We start from the raw sequence: 13,196 nt of genomic DNA on the forward strand, positions 1-13,196 counted from the left end.
ATTTTTGAGATACCTCCATACTGTTTTCCATAGTGGCTGCACCAATCTGCAATCCCACCAACAGTGCACAAGGGTTCCCTTTTCTCCACATCCTCGCCAGCGCTTGTTGTTTGTTGATCTATTGATGATAACCATTTTGACTGGGGTGAGGTGGTATCTCATTGTGGTTTTTATTTGCATTTCTCTGATGGTTAGTGAGGTTGAGCATTTCTTCATATGTCTGTTTCCATCTGTATGTCCTCTTTAGAAAAATGTCTCTTCATGTCCTCTGCCCATTTTTTAATTGGGTTGATTGTTTTTTCGGAGCTGAGTTGAGTGAGTTTTTTAATAAAGTTTGGATATATCAATGGCAGATATCTTCTCCCATTCAGTAGGACCCTTTTTTGTTGTAATGATGGTTTCCTTTACTGTGAAAAAAATGTTTAGTTTGATGTAATCCCATATGTTTATTTTTTCTGTTACTTCCCTTGCCCAAGGGGATGTATCAGTAAAAATCTTACTCCGGGTAATGTATGTAAAGTTGCTTCCTATATTGTCTTCTAGGAGTTTTATGGTATCAGATGTTACATTTAAGTTTTTGACCCATTTTCAATTTATTCTTGTATATGGTGTAAGGAGGTGGTCCAGCTTCATCTTTTTGCATGTGTCTGTCCAGGTTTCCCAGCACCATTTATTGAAAAGACTGTCTTTACCTCACCGTAAATTCTTGCTTCCATTGTCGTAGATTAAATGGCCATATAGGCGTGGATTTATTTTTGGTCCGCTTGTGTGTTCACTGTTAACTTGTCTTCTGAGTCGCTGATTCGATTCTCTGACTCCTCTAACCCACTGGTAATTCCTTCAAGCGTGTGCTTTATTTCACTTGTTGTATTCTTTAGTTCTAACTGGTTGTTCATTATGATTTCTCTATCCTTCTTTATGTCGTCACTAAGCTCTTTAAACATTCTTATCGTCAGTGTTCTGAACTCTGTCTCTGATAGATTGGTTACCTCTATTTCATTTGGTTCCAATTCTGGAGGTTTCTTCTGTTCTTTTATTTGGGACATGTTTCTTTGTTTCCCCATTCTGGTTGACTCTCCGTGTTTGCTTCGATGTATTAGGTAGATCCCCTAGGATTCTCGGTCTTTGCTGGGTTATCTTATGTAGTGTGTGTCCTTTATATCTGACTTGCACCACTTCCCTATTCTCCTGTGCGTGTGCTCCAAAGGTGACCCTGGTGTTGTGTATATTGTCCTGTGTAAAGTTGAACTTTCATTGCTTTTGGCTGGTTAGTAGGTGGGGTTGATCCTAGGCTGCCTAGTTGTGAGACTTAGCTCTGCCCTCGGTGGATGATCTGCTGCGTGAGGGTTGACCACTCCAATTAGACTTGGCCTCTATGGGCTCTTGTGCCTGTAGAGAATTCCCTCTGGGTGTGTCACTTGTAGGTCAAACCCAATAATACTCTGGTTGGGTCTGGAGTTGGTGTCAGGAGGTGTTGAATCTTGTGACTCTTGGGCTGGGCCCTGGTGTAGGGCAATTTCAGAACAAAGCCAATCACCAAGCACAACAGCAACAACAAAGTCAAAACCAAATACACTCACGTGTGAAAACAACCAGTAACCCACACTCAACACAGGCAAAAATATCAAAGATACAAAAACAAAACAAAACAAAAAACGCAGCGCCAGTCTTGGCTTAAGCCCACCAAGTAATCTCCAGGCCGTCCTCTGCTGTACCAGAGAGTCCTCTGTGTATTGTTCAGGCAGAGCCGGTCACCTGGTGCCCAGAGTGACCCTGGGACGGCAGATGTAGATGAGTGGGGCTATCGGGTCTGGATGGTAGTTTCTACAAAGTCAGTGCAGTTTCTGCTCTTGCCTGCACATATGCGCACTGAGAGTAACACAACCAGCCCTGTGCCCAGGTCTCCTGAGTCTTAGGTCACTCCTTCCGTGTGTGTGTGTGCGTGCGTGCATGTGTGCGTGTGTGGTGGGAGATTTCTGAGCTGCTGAAAGCCCAGAGCTGCGACTGCTGCCTACTGCTAACCCCTGGGCATGTCTCCACAGTTGTAATTGCCCTGCCCTGGGCAGGTCAGAGAAGGTGGGGACTGGGGATGGAGGAGTCTTCTCTCTCTCAGCCCAGCAGTGTCACACACTTCCCAGCTTCTTCCCTGGGTCGCAGTAGCTACAAACCGGGTCCTCCCAGATCCTGAGCACTATGGGTCCTCTGTAATCTGACACTACTCCTCAGATCAGGGGCCAGCGTGAGTCTCTGGAAGGGTGGGGGTAGGATTGGGAGAGTCGGGGGAGGGGCCCAGGTATGGTGTTTACTTCCTTTGTCCTACCTAGGGCCCAGCTGGAGGTCTCAGCTGAGGTGACTGCCTCAAACTCTGATATGCTGCTCTCTGGGCAGGGAGATGAGCTGTGGGACACAGGGAAAGAGCCCACCTCCTGGCTCTTGTGGTCTCTGTTCTGTCCTGGGACCACCTGCACCTCCGCAGCCATGGATGCGGGCCACGTCTCCCTTCCCACTTCCCCTGCTCGCCCAGTTTGCCCACCTTCAAGTCATCCTCCTACAAGTCTCTTAGCTGTTCTGTGTGATGAGCAGAGAGCATGACTGCTGTTTTGAAATCTCGGTCACAGAGATCACAATCTTCCATAACTTTGACTTGGTTTCTGGAGAAGTGTCATCTTCTCTCAGTGTTAACCATGTCACCTTGCTTCTTCATGCTGCTGAGTGGCTTGTTCCTCTACAGGCACATTTGAAGTAGTGAATACTTTCTTATGTAGGTACATTTCGATTTGAACAATTAAACAGGTATATAGTTAGAGGTCTTTCTTTTGTTTTCAGTAGATGGTACAAGAGTGTAATTTCTGTTTTCTCCCACAGGTGCTCCTTGAGTATGGGGGATCCAGGGGCGGGGACTTAGCTGTGGGTGTGGGAGTCCAAGCCTGGGTGACCAGGGAGATGGGTGTTGCAACTGCATCCAGGTCTCCAGGGTCTCTGGTCACCACCACCAAGCAGGTGGGGGAAGTGGGTGGTTGAGGGGAGCGTGTTCTTGAGCCCGCTGAGCTGCTACCTGGTTCCCTATGTCTACTGGTAGCACTGTGTGTGGTCGTGAGACTGGAGAATTGTTTCTGCTGCTGCTACTGGTCCCTGGTGGTGCCAGCACTGCTACATCTGGAGAGGGGTGGGGGGATGCTGCTGCTGCCCCACTTAGCCTCCCCTGGGCAGTGATGTGGGAGCTGCACCCCGTCCCCTCCACCGCCACTGCCTTTGCTGGGGCTTCAGGCTCAGCCTTGTCCCCCTGGAACTGCAGCTGTGGGCTGTCCCTGTGCTTTCCTCCATCCTGCCTCCCTTTCACATCCAGTGCACCCTCCTTCCCTTTTACAGATGCGTGGTGTTTTAAGGAATCGTAGTGTGTTGAGCAGAAGATCCTTTCTTGGGCTATAGATGCCCGATGAGTTGTAGATATCGTGGAGATAGAAAGGGGTTGTCTCTCTTGACATGATGTTTACATCATTCCAAAGAATATCCATTTTGATCAATGCAGGGTGGTTTGTGGTTTTGATGGTGTTTTGTGGCCTCCTTTTTTTTTTTTTCAGTTTTATTTTATTTTTACATCCCTCACAACGTGAACCCCCCTCCCCCCATCCACCACCACCCCGACCTCACACCGAGCCATCACATTATACACATAAATTTATAGTTGGCATTCATTAATGTCCAGTCTCTGGTGTACAATGCCATGACCAAGCATCCACCGCATCCCTGAGGTGGTCTCCCAAACAGGACACATGTCCATCGGACACCCAACAAAATCCCCAAACACTATTGAGTAAGTTCCCCAAAGTAATTCTCAAAAGACCCTGAGGCCATCCTGTGGTCACCAACCGCCCCCCAATCCCTTCACCCTTCCCCCCATCTCCAACCCCCTCCCACATCTAACAACTGTGGCCTTCTTAATGCAGAGAAACATAGCACAGGCCTGTGCTAAATGGGGCTCCAACCTTGTGTTTTCATTTAGCTTCCCCTTAATAAATCATAGGAGAACAAAGCCAAGGATTTTCGGACAGCCCTTCGGCTAAATGGAGTCCAAGTCCTTCAAAGTGGTGAACCTGGAGGAAGGACTGGGTACAAAAAGAAAGTGAATGGCCAACGCTTCTGTAAATTCTTAAGCATGATGCACAATTAAAATGTTCTCAGTGGTTTCACCACAGAAATCAGAAGATGAAAGAGTGTAAAGGCAGAAGCAATGAGAGAGAATATGCTTGTGGACATTTTTCCTTTAATTATTTTTTGGTAGGAAAGAGGTGTTTAGTTTTCAGTATTTCCTCATAAATTGGAAAATTGTTTATGTTAAAGTCAATGCCCTCATTCAAAGGCCAACGTTGTTCCCTTGTGAGGCGTTGGGTTGCCCAATCATGCAAGGCTGAATAAGAGATGGAAAAGCCCCACTCTGTCAAGATCCAGAGATAAGTGTCCCAAATCACTAGGGAACACTGGAAAGACTGATGATGCAGTCGTGATGATGTGAGGTTGGACACAAGTGCACTAGATGGTAAAGAGAAATCTGTTTTGTGTTTCCCATTTCGCTATACTTAACCCCCACCATGAATATTACCTGTGTTGGTTTATATTGGTCAGCCAAATTTGATTCTGAGGAAAAGACAAGTCATTTTAAGGAAGAATTTCCTCAACTTGAGTTTGCTTTCTTTAACTCATGATTTTCTCCTTCAAGTTCCCTTTTCTGTGTTTAGAAATGTTTATGCTTTATAAATTGAGTGTGTTTGACTACTGCTAATAGGACTTGTGATGTTAATCTGTCTTTATTTTTAATAATGACTTTAAAGATAATACTTGAGTTAGAAAGCTACTATTTTGTTTCTCATGCTTTAACATTATTGAGCTACATGACAACGTTTTGCATATTCATTTTCTTTGAGTTGTACTCAGAAATTGATGGAATTTTCCGGAATATGAGGTAGTAGCTGGCATAGCAGGCTAGCCTCAATAGGGAGACTTATCCCATTCCTGGCCCGCAGCTCCTTGGTTTGGTGACCTCAGGTGACCTATGTAATCTCTGTGAGTCTTGGTTGCCTCTTATGCAAAATTAGGGACTTTCACTAAATCAGTGACTTTCAGACCTGAAAAATATTCTTTTTATCAAAGAATAGTACCGTTCTTTGAGAAAATTTTTTTTGTGTAATTACTGTGTTTACCCAAAAATAAGACCTAGCCGGACAATCAGCTCTAATGTGTCTTTTGGAACAAAAATTAATGTAAGATCCGGTCACATCACGTCACATCATATCATATGTCATACGCGGTCTTATATCATAGTAAAATAAGACCGGGTCTTAATTAATTTTTGTTCCAAAATGCATTAGAGCTGATTGTCTAGCTAGGTCTTATTTTCGGGGAAACACGGTATATAAAAACAGAGACCAAGGGTGGCCACATGCCTCAGTTGGTTAGAGTGCAAGTTCTTAACAACAAGGTTGTGGGTTCGATTCCCACATGAGCCAGTGAACTGCACCCTCCACCGCTAGATTGAAAACAATGGCTTGAACTTGGAGATGAACCATGGTGGGCAGCCGGTTGGCCCAGTGGTTGGAGCACTGTGCTCATAACACCAAGGTTGACAGTTCCATTCCCACATAGACCCGTGAGAAGCAATGGGTTGAGCTTGGAATTGGGCTGCTGGTGGGGAGCCTGTTGGCTCAGTGGTTGGAGCGAGGTGCCCATAACACCAAGGTAACCGGTTCAAGTCCCACATTGGCCAGTGAGATGCACCATCCACAACTAGATTGAAAAAAAGAACAATTTGACATCCGGGAAAAGCAAACTGTTCCTCAGTAGTCCCCAATTAACACAAAACAAACCAAAGCAGAGACGTGTAGAGCTACCTAGCTAAAGGAGGGATGCAGACTCCTAAGCTGTGCTATCCCGTGGGTGTCCCCAGTGGAACCTGAGCTTTCTCCGAGACGTAGTCTAGTAAGAACTGCCAGTAATGAGAAAATCCTTCTAGTTGAAATCCTTTGAATTAAAGTTTGCTGATACATTTTTTTGTGTATAATTTTCTCACCTTTCTATATATTTGATAAATGGAAAAGTATAATAAGACTGCAGATATGTTGTCCTTATTAATGTTGGACTTCAAGCTACTTCCACCATCTGAACACACTCCTCACCTAGAAATAAACATACCGTGTTTCCCAAAAATAAGACATAGCTGGACCATCATCTCTAATGTGTCTTTTGGAGCAAAAATTAGTATAAGACCTGGTCTGATATTATTTTATATTACATAAGACCCATTCTTATATTATGTTAAAATAAGACCGGGTCTTATATTAATTTTTGCTCCAAAAGTCGCATTAGAGCTGATGGTCCAGCTACATCTTATTTTCAGGGAAACACGACAGAAAGTGCTGAAGTAAATATTTAAGAAAAGAGCTGTTTTGGGGGAAAATAATAACGCTACATTGGTAGTTCCTTAATTCAAGTCGTGTAAAAATGTGATTTACATTTTATATTGTTGATTAACAATAACTTAAAACTGTTTCATGAAAGTCCTCTCCCTTTCTATGGTATTTAGTTATTGATTTTACACGGCCTGTCTGGTGATGTTGTTGTCACATTATTCACGTTATAAGCCCTTTCTATCAAGCCATTCACAAAAAAAAGTGTTATGCAAATATTGGAAAACAAATTTGTCTTCCCCTGTCGGTGCCTGCCGACGAGAAGAAGAGTCCCTGAAGTGGGGAGTGAGGATTGAGAAAAAATAGAAGAGAGACAAAGATGGGATCGGGAGGGCAGGCAATTCTAAGTAGACTGCCGCAGTTCTAAGTAGAATGCCTCAGATCTAAGTAGAATGCCTCAGCCCAAGTTTATTTTTGCAGCTTATATACTCTGGGCATCAAAAAGTAACAGAACTGTCTGCAATCTAGTAGTTACAATAAAGGTAATACACAAGGGCCTGTTTTTTGGCCAGCTCCACACTTCCTGACCTTGTCTAGTTCTGTGTTCTCAGAGTAGGAACTTCTGCCTTGCTGGGAGCACAGACCACTCAAGGAAGTCAAAGGTTCAACATTTCACAAAACAACACCTGCTAGCACTTAGCACGGTTTCCCACATTCCCCCTAAATTTGTACAAGGATTGGCTGTCACATTGTTGTCACCATAGTGTCTATTAGTTTCTGGATATTATTTTAAGCACTACTTTGGACATTTTGTGAGAGGATAGCTTTCAGAAGAAAGGTTTCAGTAAGACCACTCTAGACTGGGACACTTGTAATATAGTTTGAAATACTCCCACACATTTCATAATTAAATAGACTATAACTACAGCTATTTTAGTGTTTCGAAAATTGGACCTGATTTCTAAGGAACAAAGTCACATTTAAAAATTATATATTATTTTTTGTTTCTAACTCTACAAAGTCATAAATGAGAAAGTAAATTTGAAAACTGGCTCTAGGTCATACTTTATTCAAGCAGCTTTACGGAAATCTTTCTGTGCATACGAATACGGTAATGTTTCAGTCATAGACTGCAAAATCGTTTTGGTTATTGTTTCTGTCAGTAGAATTTTCACATGACGGCACAGTACCACTTTCATCATTTTATGTCTTTAAGGTTCTATGCTGAAAAATGAATAGCCTAGAATACAGCTTAAGATTACTTTTCTAGAAGTGCAAGAATGGAAAGCTCATTTTAAGTAAAAGTCCATTAAAGTAAAAACAAAGAACAAGAAACATTTATAAAGGACAATTTTTCTAAAAATTGCAAAGTAATGCATTCAGTGTAAAATATGACTTGACTTGTTTAAACTTCATTGTACCAATCAAATCAAACGTCACTCTTTTGAAATTATGTATCTTAGGTAGACCAATATCAATTGCACTGTTGGTCAGATTAATCTAAATAGCATCTCATATAGATGGTCTCTATTATGTACAATCAAAATAAGCAGTAATTTATGTTATTCATTTTTAAACTTTTTTGTATTTATATAAATCATACGTTAAGTCTATTCTCTAAAGGCATTATTTAAAGAGCACATTTCATAAGATATATCATTTCTACAATAAAGTCTCTTGTTTACCTTAAATGCTATAATAAGATTTGATTTATTTCAGTCGCTGCTGGAGTACCAGGAAAAAAAAACTAAAGAACTATACAAAGACGGTATGTTGCCAAAATGTATTAATTCAAGTTAGATATCATTGATTTCTGGAATAAAATGTAAATATTAAATGGCATCCCTTTCCATGTTCTGATAATAGATACTACATTAAATATTTTCTTGGCCTTAGCAAATAAAAAAGGTGAAAGCATAAACATTCATAGTGAAGACAAGGTCATATGAGTAATATCTCAAGAGTCTATGTATCTCTTTTTATTTCTGGCCTGTCCCCTTCCTTTCTTCTGCCATCCCTATGGAACTTTCCACCTGCACGTTGAAAACGGGGCTTCATCAACTTTTATGTTTTTGCCAGTGATATGAGGCCCAATAACCAGACTTATCTAGTGATACTTAAGCAATTACTGTTCATATATGGTGTTTCCCCGAAAATAAGACCTAACCGGAAAATAATACCTAATGTGTCTTTGGGAGCAAAAATGAATATAAGACCAGGTCTTATTTTTGGGGAAATACGGTACCTCCTAGAAGGGCCAAGCTACCATATTTCCCCGAAAATAAGACCAGGTCTTATATTAATTATAGCTCCAAAAGACGCATTAGGGCTTAATTTCTGGTTAGTCTTATTTTTGGAGGAAACACTGTAGCTGTCACCTGATGGGTGACATTTAAATCTCCAGTCATTTACTTTGTCATTAGTTTACCATGTACCCTCAGGAGAAACTCCACATTGCTTTGCATGGAATGAAAACACCCAAATCAATGTAGTTCTCACCAAACATCTCAGCCTATATCTTGCTACCAACCCTCGTTTGCCCCTTTGCTCTAGCATCTAGCTAAACCAGACTACTTCTCGTTCCGTAGTGTTCTCCCCCATGCTAGTCTTCGCATCTGCGTCTTCCCTCTCTCTGGCATCCTCTGTCCTTGTCCTTCAGGCATCAACATCCATGTCACCTCCACCAGAGAGCAGACAATCAATACTGGGATGTCCCTTTTGTGGGTCCCACTCGCGTCCTGTTGTGCATTTGTATGGTATAGGGGCCTCTGAATGGAAATTGCCTGTTCATCTGTTCCTTCAGCTTATAGTAGATGATGGGTCAGGGCTGGACCGTGTCATCTTCGTCTTGTAACTTCAGTGCTTGTCGTACGACCTTGTTTATAAATGAATGAAGGATGAGACAACCAGAAGCTCTGATACTTGGCCACAATAGCAGTCAAGTCAGTGTGCAGCCGTGGGCAAACTGTATTGAATATGATCTCCTGTTGTGAGCTGTGGCCTCATCTAGAGGTTTTCTCATTCTTCTTAACACTTATACTTAGTTGTATTTTAAAGAACATAATTCTGTCTTTTTCTTTCCAGCTCCTGCTGAATTTGAATCTGAATGCAACCGAAAATTTCCTCCATCACCCATTGATAATCTACTTGAGAATATAAAACCAGAAATCGTCTACAATTTGAAAAAAAAGTATAAGCTCTAAAATATAAATAGTACAAGTGTATTTACTGGGCTGTTTAAACAACATGTTAATTGTATCCCAAAATATATAGCATGTGAAATCCTTATTACAGGAAAATATTTTTGTATCATATGTTGTGGGGACAGAGCCCCAGAGAGCAGTTTCCAGGCTCTCGGCCTCACGTGGAGGGGTGCTGGCTCAGGTAGTAGATGGCCATCAACTGTGGTTGGATGGCCGTCAGCTGTGGCTAGTTGGCCGTCAGCTGTAACCAGTGAGCCACTGGCCACTAATATAACTGCTGTGGCTACACTAACTGTCGGTGCCTGCCGACGAGACGAACAGTCCCTGAAGTGGGGAGTGAGGATTGAGAAAAAAGAAGAGAGACAAAGATGGGATCGGGAGGGCAGGCAATTCTAAGTAGACTGCTGCAGTTCTAAGTAGAATGCCTCAGCCCAAGTTTATTTTTGCAGCTTATATACTCTGGGCATCAAAAAGTAACAGAACTGTCTGCAATCTAGTAGTTACAATAAAGGTAATACACAAGGGCCTGTTTTTTGGCCAGCTCCACACTTCCTGACCTTGTCTGGTTCTCTGTTCTCAGAGTAGCAAGTTTTGCCTTGCTGGGAGCACAAACCACTCAAGGAAGTCAAAGGTTCAACATTTCACAAAACAACACCTGCTAGCACTTCAGCACGGTTTCCCACAGGTCCCCCTTTTATATATAAAATTAACACAAGGGTTGCGCCTGGCTTAGGTGGTTGGTACAGATATGTCCATTTACCCGTCATAGGAGACCATCCCTCTAGCGAACGGTTCCTGTCTTAGGTTATGTACATTCTTACCAAATCCTTACCCATCTTTGGCTGCCGACCCATTGTAGGGGCTTTATACACGGGTGTCAGCGACACGGTGGACCTGGGCAGATAATCTCAACTCATGAACCTTTGTTTGGAGATCGATGTAGCCCTTGAGTATTACCTTTCTGAGCAACGGAGTAAAACACATGAATAGAAGAACACCAACAAACATTATTACAAAAGGCAGTAGCAAATGGAACAGAGCTAGAAAGGAGGGGAATTCTCCTCTGAGGTCCGAGTACCAAGGACCTGAAATGTTAACAGGTACCAAAATGAAAGAGGGTCGGTGGAGAACTACAGCTCTACTTTTGTCATTTGACCAATTGATGCTATTACTTAGGTACACTGTATACAAGATACATTAAACTGGACCCTGTCAATAGGGGTGATGTTAGAATTACCAATCATAAGCACATATGGAGCCTTGACACAAGCAGTGGCATTGCCTTCTACCTTGCCTCGTCCCTCGTCCATACTCATAGTCACTGTATCCACTGCTCCCACTAGTTTCCAAATATGTCTTTGGGGCCGGGAGGTATACCATAATCCCACAACCACTCCAGCCTTAGTCCCTTGTTGGACATCAGCACCTGTGTCATGGCCTCCGGACCATCTATAACAGCTTGATTAAACCCAGGGACACTATATTCCCCGGGTTCTTTATAACATTGTCTCCAAAGGATGGATCCGTTGTTTTTTCTGTTCTCCTCACCGCAAGGATCATGGGCTTGTGGTGGAGGGATAAAAACATTATCCCTGATGTTTTTCCATCCTGCTGGCTGATGGGATATGACAGTCTGTCCTTGGTTGTCTCAGTGAATTGTCTGGCTGCCCACATGGAAACATCCAGTAACGTTGACATTCTTCGCGAAGCATATGGGGAGTCCTATGCCCAAGCCGCTATGATTGAATCCAACAGCTTGTAGGACGGCAGGAGCGAATGGATGTCCTAACAGCCTAGTGTCATTTGTCCCAACAATGACTTCAGGCCCGTTCCACACAGTGGGGTGTAGCATGGGAGGGTCAGGAACATATGCCCAGTATGCTGAGGCATCTGCGCAACCAGCAGGATCTCGAAGACGCTCATCAGCAAGCCGCACCAACCTCTCAGGCAGCCACCGCGCACCTCCATTGTCCTGTGAATAAACACAAACATGCCCTCGTCCCCAGATTAGGACTGGCCCCGCCCAAGCCATTGGTTAGTAAGTGGATCTCGCCATCTCACTTGGGCATAATCTTGTTTAGTGTTAGGATGCCACAAGCGATCTGCGGCAGATCTGCCACGCGCATCCAGGTTTAAAAAATTTAGAACAAAGAGTGTGATTAAGGATTGTATGTGGGGAGACGGGGTAGACTCTAACGCTGCTGCCACACATTTTTGACATAGAGTAGGGCTATTAGCCATACCTTGAGGCAGCACCAGCCATTGATATCTCTTCATAGGTTCTTGTAAGTTAGTTGAAGGAACACTGAATGCAAACCTTTTACAGTCCTTGGGGCACAATGGTATTGTATAAAAACAATCCTTTAAAGCCAGGATTCTCTTATATGTGTTTTTGGGTATAGCAGAAGGATTAGGCAATCCTGGTTGTAAAGCCCCCGTGAGCTCCATAGTCTCATTTATTTTTCTCAAATCTTATAACAACCTCCATTTACCTGATTTTTTCTTAATTACAAATATGGAGAGTTCCATGGAGAGTTAGAAAGTGCTATATGTCCCTTATCAAGTTGCTCCTGTTCCAGCAACCTTCCAGCCTGTATCTTTTCTGATGATAGGGGCCACTGTTCTACCCAAACAGGTGTGTCGCTTTTCCAAGTGATAGCATCTGCATGGGGTACAGGAGGAGTAGTGACCCCCGTTAAAAATATCCCAAGCCAGCTCTTTGTGGTAAGGGCGAGGGAAAGATAGGCTCTTTTCTCCCTTGTCCAGAGGGACCTGAGCCATCTCTAGGCAGGAGTCCCTGATGGAACATCATCTTAGTGACCTGTTGATTAGGGCTGTACAGGTAACCTCCCATCTGACTCATGACATCTCTGCCCCATAGATTGACAGGCAATCCTGCCACTGTGTATGGTTGAAAGGATCCTTCATGTCCCTCTTGATCTTTCCACAACAATATATCACTGCTCTGTTCTGGTGACTGAGATTGTCCTATGCCTTGTAATTGGGTTACTGTTTGCTGCTTTGGCCAGTGGCTAGGCCACTGATCTGCAGTTAAAACAGAGACATCGGCCCCCGTGTCTAAAAGGCCCATGAAGGAACGGCCATTAATGGATAGTGGTAATTCTGGCCTGGTGGTGAATGGCCTGGACCCAATAAGCATCTGATGAACCCAGGCCCGCGTCGCCTCGGGATTTATGGCCTGCGGTTTTACCCGGTTTGACATGTGGAATTAACAATGATTGTGCTATGCGTTGGCCCTTATCGATCACTGAAATGCCTCCAGGCGAATGTGTCATAATCCTGATCTCTCCTGTATAATCCATATCCACAACTCCCGGAGCAACCAATATCCCTTTCATGGTAATACTACTCCTTCCTAGGATGAGTCCCACAGTCTGTGGAGGCAGAGGCCCAAAGACCCCTGTAGGAATAGCTCGCATTCCCATCTCAGGTGTTAGTACTGTGTAGGCGGCGCTACTGAGGTCCAATCCTGCGCTGCCTGGGGTTGGTCGGAAGAGTTCCTGAATGGATTTCCCTGGTGGGGGACCAACTGCGGCAGCGCCCCATAGCATTGTTGCGGGGCCTGGGGCTG

The 13,196-nt window shown here is 43.5% G+C and overlaps 1 protein-coding gene across 1 annotated transcript in view; it reads left to right on the top strand.

Moving 5' to 3' along the window:
- Positions 1–13,196, top strand: part of LOC308495716 (ankyrin repeat domain-containing protein 26-like) — a 71,442-nt gene that overhangs the window by 34,885 nt on the left and 23,361 nt on the right. The window contains exon 7 of the mRNA XM_081080703.1: positions 8,121–8,169. Within this exon, the coding sequence (XP_080936829.1) occupies positions 8,121–8,169 (49 nt within the window). The remainder of the gene's footprint in view (positions 1–8,120; positions 8,170–13,196) is intronic.

This window comes from Rhinolophus hipposideros (genome assembly GCF_964194185.1).
Source record: "Rhinolophus hipposideros genome assembly, contig: HAP1_SCAFFOLD_89, whole genome shotgun sequence".
Taxonomy (NCBI): Eukaryota; Metazoa; Chordata; class Mammalia; order Chiroptera; family Rhinolophidae; genus Rhinolophus; species Rhinolophus hipposideros.